Source organism: Ctenocephalides felis, unplaced genomic scaffold, assembly GCF_003426905.1.
Source record: "Ctenocephalides felis isolate EL2017-DRISC unplaced genomic scaffold, ASM342690v1 CF-g0.4_SCAFFOLD_01492, whole genome shotgun sequence".
NCBI lineage: Eukaryota > Metazoa > Arthropoda > Insecta > Siphonaptera > Pulicidae > Ctenocephalides > Ctenocephalides felis.
The window spans coordinates 29,612,953-29,636,755 of record NW_020537646.1 but is presented as its reverse complement, the minus strand read 5'-3'; the positions used below and the strand labels follow the sequence as shown (position 1 = coordinate 29,636,755).

At 28.2% G+C, this 23,803-nt stretch overlaps 2 protein-coding genes across 3 annotated transcripts; both read left to right on the top strand.

Moving 5' to 3' along the window:
- The first annotated feature begins 294 nt into the window (after positions 1 to 294).
- Positions 295 to 4,417, top strand: LOC113371106 (remodeling and spacing factor 1-like). Its single transcript, XM_026611751.1, has 6 exons — positions 295 to 564; positions 632 to 816; positions 893 to 1,086; positions 1,254 to 2,902; positions 2,942 to 4,314; positions 4,367 to 4,417. Exons 1-6 carry the CDS (start codon positions 423 to 425, stop codon positions 4,415 to 4,417), a joined length of 3,594 nt encoding a protein of 1,197 aa, XP_026467536.1. The 5' UTR covers positions 295 to 422.
- LOC113371584 lies at positions 4,359 to 22,124 on the top strand. Of its 2 annotated transcripts, none has more exons than XM_026612218.1 (26): positions 4,359 to 7,687; positions 8,305 to 8,491; positions 8,986 to 9,110; positions 9,176 to 9,220; positions 9,300 to 9,353; positions 10,832 to 11,037; positions 11,228 to 11,456; positions 11,889 to 11,993; positions 12,055 to 12,230; positions 13,488 to 13,671; positions 14,299 to 14,426; positions 15,015 to 15,155; positions 15,263 to 15,486; positions 15,598 to 15,728; positions 15,925 to 16,123; positions 16,229 to 16,409; positions 16,585 to 16,804; positions 17,099 to 17,278; positions 17,554 to 17,717; positions 18,082 to 18,306; positions 18,915 to 19,089; positions 19,504 to 19,754; positions 20,131 to 20,290; positions 20,366 to 20,506; positions 20,797 to 21,070; positions 21,335 to 22,124. In XM_026612218.1, the coding sequence occupies exons 1-26, from the start codon at positions 4,447 to 4,449 to the stop codon at positions 21,870 to 21,872; spliced, it is 7,884 nt and encodes a 2,627-aa protein (XP_026468003.1). In that variant the 5' UTR covers positions 4,359 to 4,446; the 3' UTR covers positions 21,873 to 22,124. The 2 variants fall into 2 exon arrangements, with proteins under 2 accessions (XP_026468003.1, XP_026468002.1); XM_026612217.1 differs by having other exon boundaries at positions 4,360 to 7,687; positions 14,296 to 14,426; positions 21,335 to 22,123.
- Positions 22,125 to 23,803: the final 1,679 nt, after the last annotated feature.

The following is a 23,803-nucleotide window of genomic DNA, read 5'->3' as shown; positions in this document are numbered from 1 at the left end:
TATTGCATATATAAGAATCAAATTATAACATTTATAACTGGAGTTAATATAACATATATTATATAATACAATATATTTCTATAAAAATAACTGAATATTCAAATATATTATGAATGTTTGCAGGTTTTTAGTAGTTTACAAAAATTCAAATTGCCCTATTTTTAGCGCCTATACAGATTGACAGCTACCCTGACATGTTCCTGACAGATCTGGCAATATTATTGTTTGCTAAAATGGTGAATGAAAGCTATAAGTTTGTTTTGCGTTCAATTATGACACCTAAAATGTGTAAATAGTTTATGTTGAAATATTATTTTTACATACATGCTTATGTAAAATTACTGAATACCACTTAGAAATCTGGAATTTAAAAATGTAAATAAAAATTATAATTTGACATAAGTTGATTGCCGACGGATAAAATGGCGTCTGATAATGAAGCCTGTGTAAATGATCCAAATTTTGCAGTTATTTGCTCATTTTTTAATAAATTTGGTAAAATATGTGGTGTCCAATTGCCTAAAGTAAAAGACCTTCAGGCAATGCTTGAACAGAGCCAAGAAGGTATGTATTTGCATCTAATTATACCTGTCATGATTAGCAATGTTTTCATTATTTTGTTTTGATTTAGTTCATCCAGCATTGATTGATCTGCACGTTAAATTATTACGGAAAGCACGAAGAACTGTCCATTTAGATAAATGGGAACGCGCCTTGGTTAAATTTATTCACACATACTCTAATCAAGATGCCTGGAACTTAGAACATTTGGGCTATAAGAAACTAAAACTCCCGCAACGACTGTTTATTCTTAAAGTAATAATATCTTTTTAATAAAATAAATATTTTTATCATTTTTAGGTAATAGAACATTGATGTGGTTTTTTTATAGAACTTATTGGAAATGCAATTTGATAATGCAAAATTCAAGAATGCATTGCTGCAATCTTCGGCTGACGACTTAAGATTAGAGCCTATTGGAAAAGATAAAAAAGGAAATTCATACTGGTATCAAGTTGATGAGGATTGTAATTTAAGAGTATATAAAGAGAATTTAGATGAAGAATCATGGACACTGGTTGCCCAGTAAGTTCATACAATATAAATATTATCTGCAAGAGTTGTTGATAAATCTTATTTTTTCTGATAAGTTGTATTTTGTGCCTCAATATTTAATAATTTTAGTCTGAATATTCAATTAAAAATTTAAAACTTTTTAGAATGTTTATATCCATTATATTTTTTACTTTTAGAACCCGTGAGGAACTTGCTGATCTTATATCAACATTGGGTGGGTTGGAAAAAAATGGTTCTAACACTACAAGCAATGAAGATAGTAATAGTATAGCTACAATAAACAGTTTGCTCACATCAAAAAATAATGATGATTCTATAACAAATGATACTATTAAAATAGTTTCAGCTACAGATAAATCAAAATCAAAAGAAACTGAAGATTCTGAAGAGTTTTTGAGTCCAGATGATGAAGATAATTACTTTGATGATGATATTGTTAATGATAATGCAAAAGATGGTATGGACGATGATAAAAAAGAGAAAAAGATTAATGGTAATGGAGTAAAAAGCTGTGTGAATAATTCATATGAAAATAAGGCACGTTCAAAAAAAAGAAAGTGTAAAAGTTTAAGTGAAGAGGATCATAGTGTAAACAAAAAAATGAAAAAAGACGTTAGTGATATAATCAATGATGAGCCGACTTCCTCAAACAATTCAGATGAGTCAGAATATGGTGCAGCTATTGAAGAACCTGTTATGATTGTGACTGGTCAGGGATCTGGAGTGGATTGCGATGCTGGCAATCCTGGTGAATCTGGAACTGCTGAAAATTCATTATCTGACACAAAAGAGGTGAGAAATGATTCAACAACTCAATCGGTTCAGGACAGCTCAACGGATGTGGAAACTGCATTGAAATCTCCAGATGATGAGCAAAATAGTGGTGAATCATTAATAATAAGTGATACAAATGTTAAAGAAAGAAAACCTTTGATGTATTTTGGACAGCCTGGTTGTTTGAAGTTGAATCCAGTGATGGTGAGGACAGCAGGACATGCAAACTTTTTAAATACAAATTATTCAAAAATTCAAGACAAAGTGGATGTGTGCAATGCCAATGATAATAAAGCCTTAACTACAAATTGTTCAGACTTAGATAAAAGTCATTCTGGGCAGGATATTGCAGATTCAGTTTCATTAAGTAATAAAAGTAATGAATATGCAATGGATACCAAAGTCGGGGATGAGGAATCGATTTTTCTTTCTAAAGGTAATAATATAACCTTCAATAATGATTCATTGAATGAAAAATCTTTAAGTGAAAGTTTCATCAACAAATCTTTAAATGAAACTACATTTAGCACTTTACTTTATGAAGTAACTAACTTGAGCATAATCACTCCAAATGCCAGCATTGCCAGCATAGAATCTTCATTGATCGATGATTCAAAATCTGCATTAAATAAATCAGAAATTGTTTCTAGTAATTCTACTGATGATAGAACTTCTACTGCAAGTATTTCACCTAAATTGAAAGAATGTGATAATGAAGGTTATTTAAAAATTGATAATACATCTGAAAATATACAAGATCAACAATCTATTACTTTGAAAAGCAATTTGGAAGAAGATATTTCTAATCTAAATGAAACAAAAAAAGATTTTTTATCTATTAAAACAACAATTGCTCATGATGAAAAACCTAAAGATAAGGAACATAATAAGAGTAGTGCTTTTTTCGTAGAAGTTGAAGCCAATGTAATAAATATAAATCTCAATACTGGTCTTGATACCCAAACAGAATTGATTAGTGTAGAAAAAGAATCATTAGAAAAAAAATGTGATAAAGACTCACCTCAAAATGATTTACTAAAAAATAAAAATATAAATCAAATTAGCGAATTATCTGAAAATTTTATAAATAATTTAAATGAACATGATACTGTTCTTGATTCAATTTCAGAAAAAAATATTAAATTAAGTTCTAATATAGATTTGATCAGTAAATCTACTGAAGATATCAGTACGGTTAAATGTGATGAGTGTAATAGTACAAACAAAATTTTAATAAATGAAAAGGAAAAGAAAGAAAAAGCAGTTAATGAAGATTTTTTAGAAGTGGTTACAGATACAGATGTCAAGTCTGAGAAAATTAAAGAAGAATCGGAAATGATTGAATTTAAATCGACGGTAGATACAGAAAATGGTTTGTTGCTTTCAGAAACAAATATAAGTACTAAAGAACATAAGGATGTACAAAGAATATCTGAAATACTCAGTCACACAACTGTCGAAAATGTGGATCAAGCTCATTCAGTAAATTTAAATGTAAATGATTCTAATGAAATTGATAATAATTTAAATTCACATGAAATATTACAAAAAGAACCCACTTCATGTTTTAATAATGAAATAGTTAAAACTACTGAACTTAATCTACAGAATGAAACTAATCGAGTGGGACTGATAAATTGTGAATTTAGTTCTGCTAATACTAAATATAATACTTTGATAGGTGATGATAACAAAATTCAAAATATAACATCATTTGGACACAAAGAAGCGAATCAGGACGAACATATAGAACAATCTGATGTATGTATAGAAAAGATATATGAAACAACACAATATAAGAAAGAAGAACAAATTTTAGGTAAAGAGGTAACAAAAACAAGTGAAGATCACATTGAAGGAATATCTAATGAAGAAAATTTGAAAACTTCAATGATTTGTAGCGATAATAAGAACATTAAATTTGTATCTGATGCAAGTATCAGTGAAATTGATAAATCTAAGGAGGTATGCACTAATACCTTAAAAGAAACTGCTGAAAAGGAACCGACAAATAAAAAGCCTGTGGAGTTTATTGCGGGTGTAATGGAGGATTCTCAAAACAATCTTTTAAAAAAAGAAAATATCAAAAATATTATTTGTGCAACTATGAAATCAGAAATTAAAAATGTGACTGATGGATGTAATACTAAGATAATATCAAAATGCAATAAAAATTTTAATAGTTCTGAGGAACTTGTTAAAAGTAGAGATCCTGAAGGCGAAAAAATCAAAATTATTTTAGACAAAGATTCTAGTGTAGAAAATAAGTCTTCAGAGAAAGGTAATGGGAATCATGAATGTAAGGAAACTGATTTAATTTTAGAAAAATCAGAACAATTAACAAATACATTGATTGCAAATAAAGATTCAATGGAAATCGAAAGTGATGCTTTAAAACAAAATAATTGTTTATCTAATACTATAACAAAGAATCAGGAAAATGATTCCAACAAATTTTTTTTAGCTTCTAGTCCCATATGTACAGAAATCGATCCAAATGAATCTTCATTATCAGAATCAAAACAAACAGAAAATATTCCAATTGATTCCTCTAAATTGCAAATAAATTTTGATGAAACTAACAATGAAACCAAGATGCCTTTGGAAAACAATTTAGAAGACACTGTTGGTATTGTTGACATAAGTTCTTCAGTTTCTACTTCAAAACAGATAAATTTGGAGGAAAATGAAAATGAAAATAACTTTCATGATAAATCTGTTGAAGCTGATAAAGTTGATATTAATAAACAAAATGCTAATGACAAGTGCCATACTCCTATACCAACTTCAATTAATTTAGAATGTGATAATAATGATCAATGCAAATTATCATTATCTGGTAAATCAGAAGTGGTTTCTCAGGACAATCCATTATTGAAATTGCCTAAAGAATGTCAAACTCTTGAAAATAAAGATTCCGATATCTTTGATGAAACATCAAAAATCAACCAAAATTCAGATTCAGAAATCGTAAAACCTATTGCAAATGCGGATGATTTTTCTAGATCAGATACTAAACATAAAGATTATTGTGATAATTCACAAACAAAGAGTTTTATTGTTAAACCTCGGAACGAAACTAAAGATAATATCGAAAATATTTTAGATAATTTACATAAACCGTATGACAGTTTAGAAAATACTGTGACAGTAAAAGATACTGACACATTATACAATGCAGAAAATAAAGATAGCATTTCATTAGATGGTGCGACAATACAAAATAAAATGTTTTTAGATAATAATGAAGTGTCTCCACAGTTGGCAGATTCAAAAGAAAACACACTAGTGGATCACTCAACTATTACAAATGATGACAATTTACGGCATTTGAATAAAATCCATTCAGAAGTTCAACATGAAGAGAACAGTAAAAGTATAACAATTTCTTGCAATTTTGATAGTTCTAAAAATATAACCACTACAGATAAAGTGGATGTAAAAGATGAGGTCTTAAATTCAGAAACTTTTGTAAAAAATTCAGTACATTCTTGTCCGCAAAGTGTTGTGGGTGAAAATTCAATTATATCCAATAATAATGACACCACTTTGGAGAATCAAGAAATTTCAGAACAAGCAAGAAAAGATTGTGGTGAAAATTTAAAATTATGTTTAGTCTCTGAAGAAGTTTCTGATCAGAAAAAAATGATTAAAAATGAGACTTCACAAGACTTTAATAAAACTGAAGAATATGTAGTAAATGTGAATACTGAATCTAAATTAGTATCTACAGAAAACATAATTGAAACTGATCCTAATAATTTCGAAAAGAATATCAGTGGATTGACGGAGCTTCATGAGAAAGAGGCAAAATTAGCTGTAAAGTCAGATAAGGCGAAAAAAGAAAAACTTTTAGAAGATAGTACTGATGATAACCTCATATTGAATAACACTTGCGAGGCAAAAATATTTATATGTGAAAGCGTAACAGATATTGAAAAACCTTCAAAAATACATGAAAAGGAAGACTTATTAAATAAAGATGCAGATACACATCAGTCTAGTAATAATATTATTGAAGTTCAAAGTATAAATAAAACTGTAGATACTAGTGAAAGTGCTGATGTATTTGAACTGAAAACAAGCATGGTCGATAAAGACAGTGTTCATGAAATACCTAAAAATGAAAATGTAGAAATCAAAGAAGGAAGTTTGGGCATTGAACAAAGGGACTCACAAGAGCATGAGAAGGTTGATGCACATTTAAATGTGGAACATGTTAGTATCGTAAGAGCGAGTGATAAAGATGAACTATTACAGACAAAAATAGAAGTTGTTGAAGAGAGTAATATTGCTTCAAATAAAAGTTCACAATTAAATGATATTGAAAATCGAAAGCAAAATGATGATATACCATTAATTTCTGAATTAGTTGTACCTTGTACAAATACTGTGCCTCATTCTCTCGAGAACGATCAGGTGAGCAATGAAGATAATTTTATGGTTAATGATATTATAATTAGCAACAGCTGCTTAATTAAATCGAAAAATAAGAATGATCAAATAGAAATTGGAAAAGAAATAGAAAAAGATGCAGAATCAGATTCTAAACTTGTTACTCATGGTGAGGAAAAACTCATAACAAGCACAGCTATTGACATAAATAAAACTGAAGTAACAAGTCATGAAAACGTCATTGAAAAAAATTGTGATAAATCAGACATAATCTCAACAACTACAGACAATGATAATGAGAAACTTGAATTAAAAGTAATTTCAGAAAAACAATCAGAACAAAAGTTAGAAAAAGAAATTGAAATACTTGATGATAAAGAAGCAACAAAATTCGATATAAAAGAAATGAAGGGCGAGAAAGTTTTAGATACAAACATTCTATCTATTAAGGAGCAAGAAAACCAAAGTACAATTGGGGACCAAAATCAATTAGATATATCTAAGAATAAAGATTTATTAAAAGAAGAATTATTAGAATATAATACTCCAGCAGAAGAAACACACACTGGTGGTAAGAAATCAATTGATGACGTTAACGAACTAGATTTAAGTGTGAAAATTGTTGGTCCCAGCATGGAAAGTGAAGAAAAATGCTTAAAATCTGAAATGACAGAAGTATCTGTTAAATTAGATGATGCAAATATGCAAGAATCATCAGCTCCTAGGTCGACAGATGCCTGTATATTTGATGAAAGCAATAAAACTATGGATGAATCCATGCAGAAGCAAGACGATAAGAATTTCAAAACAGATGTACACAACAAGAAAGAATTGAAGACTGTAAATTTAAGTTTAACTCAAGAATCTATTAAAGAAAATGTTGATAAAAAAGAAGAAATGGAGGAAGAGAATAAGGACAACACAGAAGTGGTGCAAGATCTGAAATGCAAATTGAAAGACCAGAATTCTGATTTGTCTAAATTAGATACTAAACTCGAATCTCAAAAAAATGCAACTATGAAAATTGCACTAAAATCTTCAGAATGTCAAGAAAATTCAATTAACATTGCCAAAAACATTTTAAGTATTGACAATTTTGATATTGAAAGCAGCCCACTCAAATGCACAATCGTAGATAGCACTATATCAGAAATCATAGATTATAGTAAAGGCAAAGTTGATGACATAACAACACCTTTGGCAGCCAAACATACTAATCCTGACACAAAAAATACTCTTATTAATAAAGACGATAGTAATTCAGAACATGCTGCACATGAATATGAAAAATTAGATTCAGACACAGAATTTCCAGAAGCAAGTATATCTGATGAGGAGATAGTTCAAGAAGATCCATTAGCAGATCCTCTGGCTGGTACCATTGATGTTGTAGATGATACTTCAAAAGCTGACGAGGAAAATCAACAAGCCAGTTTAACTGGTAATTATATAATTGATATTTTATTATGGCATTACTTTTTTTATTAGAATATTATGCATGTTGTTTTTAATAATATAGATGTAATAATGGTATGAAATATATTACATGGTTTATTATTCACAAACATTTGTAATGCTTTTTAACCAGATCATAAATTATTGCAATGTTTTGTATTAACAAAAGCTGGTGTTTTAATTTTTTTATATGCAAATATTGGTGTAATCTGTAAAAAATGTTTTTCTGTGATTTTTCTATTTAAATTTTAGTTATGCCATAGAGTAAAAAACAATAAAAGATGGTATACTGTTCTTTTGTTTTATCTACTGCCAAATAAATTCTTGGCATTTTGTTTTCTAATCATTTCCTTTGGATACATAGTATTTATAAAAATTTTTGTTCATTATTGAATAATATATTTCTCATTAATTAGTGAAAAAATTGATAGTTTTTTTGTATATTAGTATACTTATCTATTTTCTATTAAATATCACATATTGCAATATTACATATATTAAGATTAAACTTTAAGACATGTATAATCTGCGCAAATGTAAATTATAATTTGTTTATATTACATTTAATTAATTATGATAATCATGAAGGCATTAAAAATGTAGGTTCCATCAGGGTTAGAAATATAAAAGATCTGAAAATTGAATCTGCCGCAAAACCTAATACTAGAAAACGAAGAATATCTGATAAAGTTGAGGATAGTGTAGAAAGTGTTGGAAATATTAGTTCTGATGAAGAGTGCGGTGGAAAACGTTTAAAAATGCGAGGAAGGAGAAGCAATGTTGCTAAAAGGTTTTTGAATTTTATAATTTTAATTACATTAGTTACAGTTACTTTATCATAAATTTTATATATAATATATTTAGGCAGGAATATGATAAAAAATGGATGAAAATTAATTAAGTTAAAAGTAAATTTAAGAAAATATTTATTTTGGGACAGACAGTTTCTTTTATTTCCTTAATATTATCAATATTTAATTATGTTGGATCTTAATTAGGTGTGTACCAAGGGGAGTTTCTATATCAATTTAGTCAATATTAATTATAGATATGAAATTTTATCACTTCTGAAATTCAGTCTTTATTTCCATATTTCAAATAATTAATGATACAGAACTTTTACTGTAAAGTATCATTGTGGGATTTAAATAAATAAATAAAGACAAATGATCCCAAATAATAATTATATTTTACTAACAAATCATGTTAATGATATTTTTCTTCATTAAGAAAAACCAATAATATGGTTCAAACCGATATTTATGATTTGTGTATTTTATTTAGGAAAGTTGCAGTACATAATAAAAGCAAACCACAAAAAGAGGCAAGTAGTAGTGATGAAGAAGAAGAAATAGACGCTAAAGCTAAACCTAATGAAAAGACAAAAACCACAGAAGATAATTCTAAAGGTTAATTTATATGATAATTAAATGTATATTTATTTTTCATTTTAATAATACAAATTTATTTATAGGGAAAAAGAATAAAGTGAAAAAACATGATGAATCTGAGAAGAAAGGTAAATTTATGCAATTAATTTGTATAGAACTTAATATTTAATATGTATAGAACATAATTTTTTTTTTTTTTATTTTAAGGCAACAAAACAGGAATAAATAAAAACATTGAACCTGATCGAAAACGTACAAAAAGTGAGTATCCTCAGCTACATATATAGATATTGTTTTCTTTTAATTATTCTACATTTTAAATATATACACTTCTATTGGTTGATTAAGAATATTACTGAATCATTGAATCAAATTTATTTTAATAAAGTATGCGTTCAGGTCATTTTTTCAGTGAAATTGTTATAATAGTTTCGACAAAATATAATATTGTTAAAAATAATATGTTAACTAGTGGGCGATCTCACCTCGTTTTTCGGCCTAGAGCAGGCAATATTTTACGTGATCATAAAAATATTTAGACTTAGATAATTTTATTTAATCTCTTAAAACTACAATATTAAATAAGAAATATTAATATCACTAATTACAAGAAATGTTTGAAAGTACATATGAGACGAATCTAGTATTTAAGTGTGTTTTTTTTTATCTAGAACAATTTATCAGCAATAAAAAGATCTGACTCATCTGTATAAAAATTTGAAAGTATTTGAATTTTTGAAATTTTTGAATTTAAGTATTTGAATTAATCAATATTCTAAAATAGAAATTTTATATTTTCTCGACGTTTAAGTCATTCTGAATGGAATGAAACCAAATTTGGAAAAAGTGTCTTTTGTCTACATTTTCCCAAAGACGGCTAGACTGTTTTCAAAAATTTAAAATTTATTAGACGTAGATGGATAAGTAATAGCCTCTGTCGGTTTTGTCAAATCAGCACCAATCGCCTGAGCCTTTTCTTAATAAATTGTAAAATCTTTCGTCCACATTTTAATCCACAATTTTTAATAGATTTTGAAACTTCAAAAACTGTTTGAAACATATTGATTGTGAATCGTGTTGATTACTTTTTGGTAAAGATTGCCCGGGCCGTCTCTTCGAAATTAAATGTTGATTTTTTTTTTGATTTTTATGAAACTTTGCATAACTATAGATTTTACTGTCTCAATTAATATATGTACTAAAATATTATGGGCCTAGAATTTTGCCGTGAGCTTAAGATTACAGTTGACGTCCACACTTAAATAAAATACATTTTTAGAACATGGAATAGATGTAATAAGATAGGCTAAACAAGTTAATTTATTTAATAAAATTATAGATATTATAAGTATGTTTAAAAGACGTCAATTAGAAATCATATTGATTATGTTTTAGTGAAAGCAAAAATGTTATTTTCGAAATAAATAGTTGCATATTTTTATCTAAATAGCTGAATCTCAATTCTTATTGATTCATTTGATTATGTATACGTTTTGTGAAGTTGCCTTATGGAAAAATGCTTCATACAATTAGTTTATTATTTATTTATTTATATGCATAGCTGTTTATGAGGCATAAATGACTGTTTAGTTCAATTTTTTATTTTTTTTTATTACAACTCCTGCCTTTAAGGTCTTTTCGAGATGAATCGTACGACTCCCGCCATTAATGTGTTAATAATATATTAATGATATATGTATTAAGTTTATTGTGTATTTATTATTATGTAAACATTACAGCTCGGCGTATTATGGGTTTAGTTGTTGATGAAGATGCAATCATTTCAAAACATGATGAATCTAATGTTAGGCAATCTAGAAGAATAGCTCAAATAAAAATAAAGGAAGAAGCTGAGCGAAGAAAGGTTGAAGAAATTACCTTAACACACCTAAAGCAGGAATCGCAGAAAAAACGCAAATCAAAGAATGATGATAAGGAATTCAAGGTATCTTACAAAATCAAATATACTAATAGCAGATTTTTTCCAATAAAAAAGTAATTGTCAAAAATATTTTTTTAATATTGCTGATGAGTAGCAATTGCCAATGATGAATTACAGTTTTATTTTACTTTTTATATTAGTTGTTTGGGTATCAAATTTCTGAGATAACACATTCTTGTTGTTATTTCTCTAGGTAGAGAAAAGAAAACGCAAACAGCAAGAGGAATCGAGTTCAGAAAGTGAACCAGAATCCCACTCTTGTGATGTGCGTCAAGATAAAAAAAAGAAACGCGGACGCAGAAGAAAACAAACCAGTAAACCTGCTTTTGATGAAACTAAACCATGGCAAAGTTCATCTGAAAGTAGTTCAGAAAAAGATGGTGAGGAAGATGATATCGAATTTGAACATTACCATTCAGAAGGTATGTATAGGAGAATTCACTCATGATCACAAATATAAAATGGAATTTTATTAATCGATATAATATTTTATATTATCATATAATAGAAATACATTATATATATATATATATATCAAATAGCTAATATATTCAGTAATTTAATAATTTTTTTTTTTTTTGGCTTTATTCTCTACAAATTGCCAATATCCCTCTAAAAGAGTCTTGTTTCCATAGACTTAGTTTGAAGCTATCAATACGAACGTTATAAAGTTTAAAAATTGATATTAAAGCAAAAATATATGTTACAAAGTTTGATACATTTTAGCTAACAAATTTAGTAGCTAATAAATGTAACTAATAAACTCATTGCAGTAAATTCAGAACATATTTTTATTTGAAATTTTAGCTTAGTATTCTAGTTACTTGTTCACTCATTTTTAATATATGTTTTAGATGATAATATTCCAGTAATAAAATCGGATCATGAGTTCTCACCTGAGAGTGATTTGGAAGGAGGAGAGTCTCAGCCTACGAGAAGAGCTAGAACTGCCAAAAAAGGTCAGTAACTTAAATTATGCTATTTGTATTATACATTACAAAAAATCTGATTTTTCTTTAGAATCTGAGGAAGCAGAGATTTGTGATGACCAACGTTGCCAGAAATGCGGCAAGTCTGATCAGCCAGAGTGGATATTATTATGTGATGAATGTGATCATGGATATCATTGCTCATGTCTCAAGCCTGTCTTGTTTATTATTCCTGAGGGAGATTGGTATTGCCCTCCTTGCCAACAGGTATTTAATAAAACTTCTCTGTGTTTAATAAAACTATCATCTATAAAAATGTATTCATGCATTATAATTTGGAATTATAAATATATGTATTATGTATGAGTTGCTTACTATTACGTATGTAAGTAGTAATATGACTGAGTTTAATTCTTTTGGTATGAGGAGTATTATGAATGAGTTTACTATTATTGCGTGAGCACTGTTATTTACAAGTTTACTATTATGTACATGGGTGATGATATGAACAAGTTTACTCTTATGTACCTGAGTAGTATTATAAATGAGAGTATTATTAACTTCCCGTAGGGTAAGTTATTGTAATGGGCCGAAAATCGAAATTGAAATTTTTTACATTTCTCGACGTTTTGAAGGTTTCTGAACATTTTGGCATACTTCAGAAAAAATGGATGTGTGTGTGTGTGTGTGTATGTATGTTATAATACATACAAATTTTCGCCCACGTTTTTGGGCGTACGGATCAACCGATTTGAATGGTTTAAAAAACATTCGATTCCTATTAATAAGGAGAAGAGCTGATTAGTTTTTGGCAAAGACAGGTCCAGCAGTTACGGAGATAAGGAGCAAAGAGTGCAGAAAATAGAAATCGAGTTTTTGAGAGAACGGAGCATCCGATTTGAATGATCTAATAAAAAACATTCAATTAGTAATGATTGGGAGAAGGGGTTATTAGTTTTTCGCAAAGGCAGGCCCAGCCATTTCGGAAATACAAAGCTAAATGTATAAAAAATGGCAGTTTTTGAGAGAACTAAGCGTCCGATTCAATTGATTCAAAGAACTTTCTGCTTGTCTTAACAAAATAATTGATTTTGGAAAAAAAATTGTACCATTTTTTTTTTTTTTTTTTTTTTTTTTAATTTTTTGTATATCGAAAATAATTCAGATTTTCTTTTTAATTCTGACTATAGTTCTAATATACTTTAAACAAATAATTTCAACTCTGCAATTCAGTTTATATAATTCTTATAAATATTAGACAATATTACAATATTTATAATAATCTATTTGAAAACATTCAATATTCCTCGAACATTTCGTTACGGTACGGGAAGTTCCAGCAATTTGCCTTAAGGCACGATGCCACCCACTCCACTAGTTATGTATGAGTTTACATGTAATATGAATGTATTTACTTCTATTTACTCCGTTATCTTGAAAAAATACACTGCTGTAGTAAAATTGCATCTATTAATTCAACTCAAATCGAAACTTATTATGTACATTATACACTTGTATTTACAGAAAAGGTTGATAATAAATCTACAAATGCAATTAGTTGAATTTGATAAACTTATGAAAAGGAAAGAAGAAGAAGATTTGAGAAAAGAGCGATTAGCGATTGCAGGAGTTAACGAAGAAAATAGTATGGATAATGAAGGGAATCCAAAACATAGTAAAGAAGATGAAAGTGAATCCAGTTCATCAGGTTTGTTATTGTATATATTTTTATTATTAGTGATGTGTGTGTTAGAGACAACTTTTGACCTTTTATAGACATTTATTGGTCTGCATCGATTCTAAAAGTTTAAAAGCTATATGATGTAACATATGATAAGAACTCACTCCGATTTGGAATTAGTACAATAATTTTCATTCACCTTCTCTTAAAAATCTTCAATTTAGGTATCAAGCTGAGTAGTTTTTATATGTATGTATAAAGAAAAATTTCTTGGCGATGAAACATAACACTACGATAATTTGTGGTGCTGACGAACATCCTAAAATACTGTAGTCCTACAGTAGTAGGATTTATAATATAATAGAAATGTGGTATATTTAAAAAAAAAATGGACCGCGCTCTTGCACGATAATTAATACAATTACAAATATTATACGCATTTTTGAAAGATATCAATTGGAAATCGCATTGTTTTTAGCGAAAACGAAAGATTTATTTTTGAAATAAACAGTTGAAAATGCTATCAAATAGCTAAATTTGCAATGAATATTGAATTACAATAATATAGTAAAATGCCATTTACATCTAGCTTTACTACATTATTGCACTAGTAATCAGCGCTGTAATTGATATTAAATTATTTATTCCCAGAAGAAACGAGCAGTTCAGGTTCTACTGACAGCGAAGAAGATGAATCAGGTTACAAACTACGAGAAAGACGAGCCGCTAATGTTTGCTACCGTTTTAATGATTATGATGATCTTATTAATAAAGCAATTAAGGTACAGCAATTATATTTTCGCATTAGTATCATTAACTTTTATCTATGAAATAATTATACTGAGTTCCCAGAATAATTAGCTTTATGATCTTTTGTTTTCTTTTTTTTGTTTTGCACATGTTTTTTGCCAAGCCAACTTGAAGTTATAATTAGTATAGTCATATTAGCCTCTAAATGTTTGACTTTGTTATTTTTACAAATTATGATTTCTTTTAATTGTTGATTGTTCTTGAAGTAAATTACTTTTTATTTGTAGCAATCCGAATACAATACTTTTTTACATTATCTAAGAAGATAATTTAAACAGATTTCAATAATTTAAAATTATAATATTTTATTTTTACTGTTCTGGTAAAAAAAAAGTTGTAATATAGTTCTGGAAACAGATTAGCGAGTTCATTTTTTATAAATAATAGTTAAATATATAATTTTTTTTAATATGTTCTTTTTAATGCTTTCGAACAAAATGTGTAGTAAAGATAGGTAGTAATGATTCTTCTAGTGACAAATTATATTAAAATTTTCTTATAAAGTCCTTCTTATAAAACTTTGTCATAATTCATATTTTCAAATATTTTAAATATATTAGGATGAAATGGATGTTGCAAAAGAATCAGCTGGCAATATGGGTCGGGGTAAAGATATTTCAACTATAATCGAGGCTGAAAATGAAAAGAAAGCAGACAATGAAGTAAAAGAAGAATCTATACAAAAAGATGAAGAGAAACAGGTTATTATTAAATGTTTTTTATAGAACAAATTTGAATGAAAATAAACACATTTATATATATATATATATATATATATATATATACTAAATATTTGCTTTTTTTTAAGATTATTGAAAAAGAGGCAAAAACTATTGAATCTGGTTCAGAATATGATGAAAAGAGTGAATGCAAAGATAAAACGCAATCTGATGATAGTTCAAGTAATAGTGATTCAGAGAGACTAAATCAATTACAAGTATTGTCAAAGAGAAAAAAGCAAAGAAAATTAAATGCTCTAGATGTGAGTTCTGAGGAAGATCATGTTTCTGATGAGGATTTCAAAGGATCAAGGTATGTCATGATATATTTTCAAAAGTTTAATATCAATATTTATATGGATATAAAGTAATAATTTTAAACGAATTTTATTATTTGAATAAATATTAACTTTATAATTTACAGTGCTGATTCTGAAGATGAAGACTTAGAAAGTAATAGTGACTTTTCTGATAGTGAATTGGATCTCCCACGAAAGAAAGGAGCCACAAGACGTTCAACCAGGGCAAGGATGACCAGATTCGATAAAGCATTTAGTGAGTGTATGATAGAGAACTAGCTTGTCTTATTGTCTGATCAACAAAAATATAGTTATAGTAATATAGCTTCTATGAAATTTAATGTTTTGATTTTTATTTCATTAATGCAATGTAAAATATTTTTTAAATGGCAAAAAATATTTTTATGTTAAGATTCCATATATATGAAATTCTAAAATACATTTACTTTTAGTTAATGATTCAGATGATAGTTCTGATGCACCTAAAAGAAAGAAGAAATATAAAAGTATATTGAGTGATGAGGATGAGGAAAGTATGAGTTCTTCATCAGAGGATAGCACAACCGGTTGGAAAAGTGGACACAAGCGCGGCTACAAAAAGTCCAAAGCACCTGTGAGAAAGATGCCTAAATTTCCAACAGTAAATAAAAGGTAAAAGTATAAAGATGATATTTATAATAATGTTAGATTGTAATTTAAAATTAAATTATGTTTAAATGACAGATTGTCCAACTTTACACTTTTTATTTTTTATAGTGAATCTGCTCCTGCTGTTAATAAAAAGCCAAAGAAGAAAAGAACTTCTGAAATATCAGATCTATCGTTCAGAAGTGGTGGTCTAAAAAAATCTAATGACTTAGATGAGCCAATGGAAGGACGAAGGACGAGAGGAAGGAAAATTAATTATGTGGAAGCCCTTGCATCTGATTCTGATGAAGTATGTACTTGCCAATTAATGGAATATTGTAGTTTCATAGTAATTTGCTTGAGTGAATCTTTATTATTATGACAAGAATAGTCAATTCTTATTGTGAATATTGTTATTTTTTTTATCATATAATCATTGTTTTAAATTTGTTTATATTTGTTTCATGCTTGTATATTGTTATTAGGATAAGAAAAAAAAGAAAAAGACAACTGTGAAGAAAATTGTTAGTGAAGATGAATATGTTCCTGTTGAAGAAGACAATGTGGCAACTAATCCCAATACTAAAGAATTTGATATTGAGGGACAAGATAAAATTGATACTGCATTTATCAAGAATGAAAATATACCTAAAAGTGATTTACTTATAAATGCTCTGACAAAAACTCCACAAACAGTTGCACAAGGTACAAATTTAATAGATGGATAAAACATACATGACAACTGTACAAACATACACACATATTTGAATATATTTATAACATATTTATTTCAAATATCTTATATTTCATTATTATATTTCAACTTCTTAAAACATGAATATATTAGAATCAGTGAAGCAATTTATTTCATGTATATACTTTCAGTTTTGAGCTTTGTTTCAGATCATTTTGAAACATAATTTATAATTAAGAAGTCTTTTTATAAGTATAATAATTTTTATGTAAACAGTTTTGAATAAATATTTAATATTGTTGCAGTTGACAGACATGTTGCTGCACTTGATGAAAGAGAAAACCTAAAGAAAGATGCTGATATATTAAATTCCATCACAATGGCAGACAGCAGTCATGGAAAGCCTTCAACTTTAACACTAAGCAAATTACATGAAAAAGTGACGAGCAATAAAAATTTCAATACTCATATCGGCGGTAAAACTCGTGAGTTCAACAAGATTTATATTTTTTAAATTTATTAAGTAGCATCTATTAATTTATTATAAATTAATTTATTGTAAAAGTATTGAATTCCTTTTATTTTAATTATTTTTAAATTAATTTTAATATTAAATACTAGACTAAAAAAATCAAATCAAATCAAAACCAATGATTTTTATATTCACTTATAAAAATGAATTATATAATTAATTAATTATATATTAATTAATATAATTATAATTATTATATATGCATGTAAATTTTATTGTGAATTTAAGCACTTGTTGTTCGAAACCCTAATTTATTGGATGATAGAAGTTCTTTGCCGAAAGTCGCCAGAGTAGATACATCATTTGAGGAAAGTGGTGATTGCATTGATGAAGAAGAAGAAGAATCAATTGATGAGGAAGAAGAGGAATTTGATGAAGAAGATATTCATGAGGTAAGACAATATTAGTGACTTGTGAAAAACCATGATATTTTATGTTACTTATGTTTTTTTTCTAATCGGTCGAAAAAATTTTAGTCAATATTATCAGAAAGAATTGAGTCCTGAACACTTGTGATAGAATTCAAATTTAATTCAATGTAATTATTTGACTATGGAAAGAAACTTACAATTCATTTTCATAAAAATATGTGCAGATTTATTTTTACTTTCAGAATTTGAATAATTTCAACACAAAATGATTGTATCAATACATTATATATAAGTCTAAGCACAATGATCTATCTATAACTTATCATATATTTCCAATAATAATGATAATTATTGATAATGGTTTTATACACTTACATTTTTTCAGGAGAATGAGTATATGGATTCCAATAAATCAAAAATTGAAGAATCCGAAGATGTTATTGCACAAAGAATGATGGAAGATCCAGATTTTGCTGCAATGCGTTTGCAACAGGTTGGGGTTCAGATTGCAAAAGATAAGAAGAAAAAAGCAGCTGAAGAGAAGAAAATGCTAAAAGAACAGAGGAAACTGGAGAGGATAAGAAAGAGGGATGAAAAAGCTAAAATTAAGGTCAGTTGTAAAAAATATTATAATGAATTTTAAAAAAATCTAAGATTTTTTATTCTATAGTAAATATTGTTATATAGTATAGAAAAAAAACTTGTCTTTACAAATTATCGGCGTAAATTGGATTTTTTTTACGCATGCCTACTTAAAATACATATAAAAATTACTTATTCTATTTTTATTACTTACTATTATTACTATTACTATTTGACGTTCACCGATCAGAAACTTCGAGTTTCGAGTGACGCGATGATCTTTTTTATCAAAGTTATCTTTATTGCACATTTTATACAAAGGATCTTTGTTTAAAACTAATTAATTCGGATAAGCCTAATTTTTTTCTATAGAACGTACGCGCTCGAATATTAAGTATCAAATTAGTTATCTTTTGTATTAGTTTCTTCACATTTATTTATGGGGCTATTATACTGGGAAGTTTGATTTTCATAGATTTTACTATGATTTTATTTTATTAGGGTTTTGCTCAATTCTTAAAACGTTTTAGAGCGAATCCGTGTTATGCGGGGGTTACCTGTAGCTATATATACAAACTTGATTGTATTTGCTTTGATTCAATCTTTTCATTCAATTATTTTTTTATATATATCCAGGAGGAAAGAGCAAAAGAGAGAGAAGAAAAGAAGCTTGCAAAGCAAGCTGCTTTAGCTGCCCTTGCAGCTTCACCTGTTGAGCGGAAGAAGCCAGGACGTAAGCCCAAGGCTCTTACTGTTGCTTCACAGAATCAGCAAATATCCGATTCGGGAGAATTACATTTATCAGTTTCCGGTAAATTAATATCAGATTCAATATAAGTTGAAAGCCAATTGAATATTTTTTGCAAAGATTTTTGCCTTTTGAGTCATATTAGTTTTTCTTATTGTTAAGATAACATACAAAAATAAGGATCTGTACTCATGTCTTCAACGTCGCTTTTGCAAATCATGATGTTATTATAATCCTAATTGAAGTATTTTGGTTTGTGATTTTTTTTACTGAAATATTCATAAACAACTTTTAAAATTTATACATAACACTTTAATATTAACTACAAATATTTTGCTAACATTATGTGCTTATGCGTTTAACCATACAATCTTATAAGTTAATCATGGTATTAGTCTTTTTTGCAATTTGAAATAATATTGTAACAACATCAAATATTTAATAATATGAAATTTTATTTAAATTTTTGTTTTATAGAAAAGCAAGTGAATGCACCATCTTCAAGTATTTTGTCAAATAGATTGAATCCAAATATTCCCATTCAAAGTCAAGCTGCAGGTACTGGCTTCAATTTGGGCAGTATATCAGTGACACCAATTAAAACATTGAGTGCAGTTCAAAATCAACCTGCAACAAGTGACAATGTAAAAGTTTTATCTCCTATGATGTCAAACCCAAGTTCGCCTTGCACAAGTAGCAGCATGTCCAATACATCTACACCTGGTGTGGTATGTCACTTATAGTAAATATTTTCTGCTATACATCATAATTGTAGTTATAACTTGTTGGAGAAAAATTTGTAAATATGTGTGAATTTGCTATAAGTAATAAGGATAGTATAAACTTCTGACATAATATGAAGAATTCAATTAATGATAGGCTTCAGAATAAAATACTGGAAAAATAAAATATGCACAGAATTGTATCTTTGTGATAATGTTTTTTTTAAGTTATTGATTCACATAATTCCGATATAAAGGTTTATATTTTACAATATATTATATATTTGTTTACACGACTGATTTATTATTATTTATTTATTGTAATAGCATCTGACAAAGCATATTGCCAATAGTATTTAAAATTAATGATGTTATATTTTAGGTTAGTGGTACATCTCCTGTGCCAAATCCACAAAATTTCAGTTTAGCTAATTTGCGCCCACAGAATATGAATGTTCCACATGCAGGACAACACCTTATGACGAGCCAAAGCACGAACGTTAGGCATCCCTTGACCCCACAAACCAATGCTGGATTTATGGGTAATTAATTATCAAATATTTATTGATACTTATTTTTCGAACATCAGGAATAACTTATATGTTTATTTTTGAAAGGTATGGGAATGCCTGGTTTACAAAATATTCCAACAACACCAAAACGAAGGGGTAGAGGTCGCGGCAAGAAAGCTGCGGCGGCTGCGGAAGCAGCAGCAAATCAGTTGGTTGGTAGAAGCGGTAACAAACATGACGAAAAAGGTTTGAATGTATAAATATTTTTTGTTGATAATATTATGTTTACTAATATCTAAACAAATGTATCATTTTGAAGATTCAGAGACATTATTAAATTGAATGTATTATATAGTTTGAAAATTTTATAGTGTTTATTTTTTGAAATTGGAACTTTTTGGTTTAGATAAAAAATAAAATTGTAAGGTTTTATCACAAACAGCTTTAAAATAAAATAAAATTGACTTCAATGGTATTTTTAATTGCTTATATGTTTTCTTGTTTTTAATTAATTTTAAAAATATTTAATTATTTAGGTGTCACCAATTTGAGCATAGCAGCACCACCTCAACCATTTTCTGCATCTCAACCTTCACCATCGGTCATCACACGTATGCTGCATAATCCAGGTGGAAATCCTCCAGTGTCTATTAATCCAACTGCTCCAGTCACTTGTGATTCCAATATGCCTACTGGATCTGTGGGATTGACCACCTCCCCTTCCAGCTTTCAAGGAAAATATTACCCGCATTCTGAAAATTATTTACAAAGGCCTAGGGGACCAATGGGAGCAGCTATGGGAATTTATAGGTGATGTTCATATCTTTGTTGGTATTCTGAATTTACTTTTAAGTGCAGCTTGATAGTTAAATTTGTGGCAAATATTTTATGTCAAAAATTTATATCAAATCAATTATAATATTGTTCATATAGTTTTTACTGTAAAATGTACGCCAAAAACCTTTTTAAATAATTTTGTTAGAATCTAGTTTCAGAACACTCAATATCAATCTTACCGAAATTACCATCAAAGATAATTATATTTTTTAGCTTAACTTAATATTTTCATTTCAGACCTGCAGGCCCTATGGGCAATTATCCACCACGTGGTATGTATCATTCTCCTCATCATCCATTAGACCCCTCACCTTCTGGTGGAGGACCTATCAATGTGCAGCCAAATATTCTCCCGACGTCAGCGCCTGGACAAATTGGAGCTCCACCACCTTTGAGACCTGGTACTCCCCCCAAAGCGCGTATGCCCTATGAATACATGCATCCAGCATCAGGGCCCAGGCATTCTCAATTTTCTCAAAATCCACCTTATGGCTATCAAGGGCAACCATCTCAAGCATACATGCAACCGGCATATCAGTATGAACCAGGATCTCAACCACCACCATCATTACATCAGCCTCCTCATTCAGTTGCACAACCAGTGCATGTAATACCAGGGTCAGTTATAGATGATCAACAATATAATAATCCTGATTCAGAACCTGCACGAAGTTCTTCATTTGAGCCAGAAGGAGAACAAGATGAGGAATCAGGAGAATTTGGTGGATTGGTTAGTTACTTCTCAAGCCAGCGGGAAGATGACCTAGAAACATAATTTGATACTTATGTAATAATTGTTTATATATAATTTTTCATTTAGACATTTTAAGATGAATGTTGATTATTGCAAGGTAACATAATTGAGAACCTGATATGGTTTAAAGTACAGACTAATATGAAAATTAGAAGCCAGGAAATAATTACCAACAACGTACATGAGAAAATGGTTAATAACGTGATTATATGTAAGCAAATGTTTAATTTTTATGATATTCGAAAAGATTTATTTAGCATTTTAATTAAAAAATTTTAATCAGTAACCAAAGTTTTAGTATTATTAGCTATCATTATTTTGCTATGTGCGACTTAATTTATATATATAAACTCATAAAAATATATGCATTAATATAAGTTTTATGGCATTATGTTGAAGTTATAACTGATTCATTAATTGCTATGACGTCAATGTTCTTTCCGAATCATTAAGATTTCAATTATATTGAATTGAATAATTTATAATCAGCTTGTGAGAGAGAGACATTGGAATTATCTAACAGATATTTTAAAATAACTCATAAATGTTTAATCAATCATTATTATTTCATAATTTTATTTAGGTAACAAAATTACTTAGTAAATTCTTATAGTGTTGATTTTAATAAAATATATGTATAAATGAATTGATTGTGATTTGTATATAAAATGATTGATATAGGGAATTTTAAATTTTTATTTTTATATTAGTATTAAGCGAGAGTGATATTAAATGTAATTTGTTTTGTGAATAAAGTCTGACTCTATAATGTATGCAAAGTTTGCCAATATTTTATTCTAAATTAATTTAAATGCACAAATTTTAAACGAATTTAATATGTACTTATCATTTTACAAAATATTAATAGAAGTTTAAGACTATATTATTGTGCACATGTGCTAAAGGATAATTATAATAGTTATCATTAATTTCATAAACTATATAAATAGCATAAATAATCTATAATAAATTATTAATAAATATATGTTTCATATTATATAAGGTGACTGGAAAACAAAATAAAAATATAAATTCTTGTAAACATGATTTAGAATATATAAATCTAAACAATTGTATACAAACTTTAGTAGAATAAATAACAGTATTTACTTATATTTTTTTATTGAAATATCTAATATCAAATTGTTCATTGTGACATGGTTATTTGTGGAATTTCAAGTGGCCGCATGTTGGTGGCCAAAAATGTTTTATGTTTTCTCGACGTTCCAAGTAATTCTGAATCATTCACATATTCAAAAATATGTGTGATGTATATGAGACTTAAAATTTGACCTTTTATCAAGAGCTGCACCGATTTCGAAATTTAAAAGCTTTTTCATGAAAATTTATATATGAATTTTGAATGACACTAATCAATGCAAGTCATTATAATGACTTGCGTTGATTAGTTTCACCCCAAGACGTTCCTTGTAGTATTAGTAGATACGTGAATTTTATTTTTGTTAAAAGCCATGGGTCAATTTTGAAGATTGAAATACTCTTGTGAAACATATATCAGCTGATAATCGTGCTGATTATAATTTTTAGTAAAGATCATCCGAGCAGCTTCTTCTTAATAAATTGTTTAAATACTGAATAATGATAAAAGTTCAAGGTGTAAAAGCTTTACATTAGACCTAGGTCTAATATCGATCATAGTAAAATATTATAGCCCAGTAAACCACAAAACGTAACAAAGCCATGAACGTTACGTAACGCCGGCACGTCCGCACGCACCAGGTACGTAACCTGGGAGGCACACAGAAGCATCTATTTCGCGGGCAAGAACGTAACGGCTGTTTCGTTGCACACTAATACACCGCGGTTACATTTTTGCTACGTATCTAAATTGAATAAAAAAGCGTGTAGGTGTCTTTTATGTTACATACTTATTTAATTAAATTTCCTGCAAATATAGAATATTAATAATAATTTCGGATATTTAGTAATTT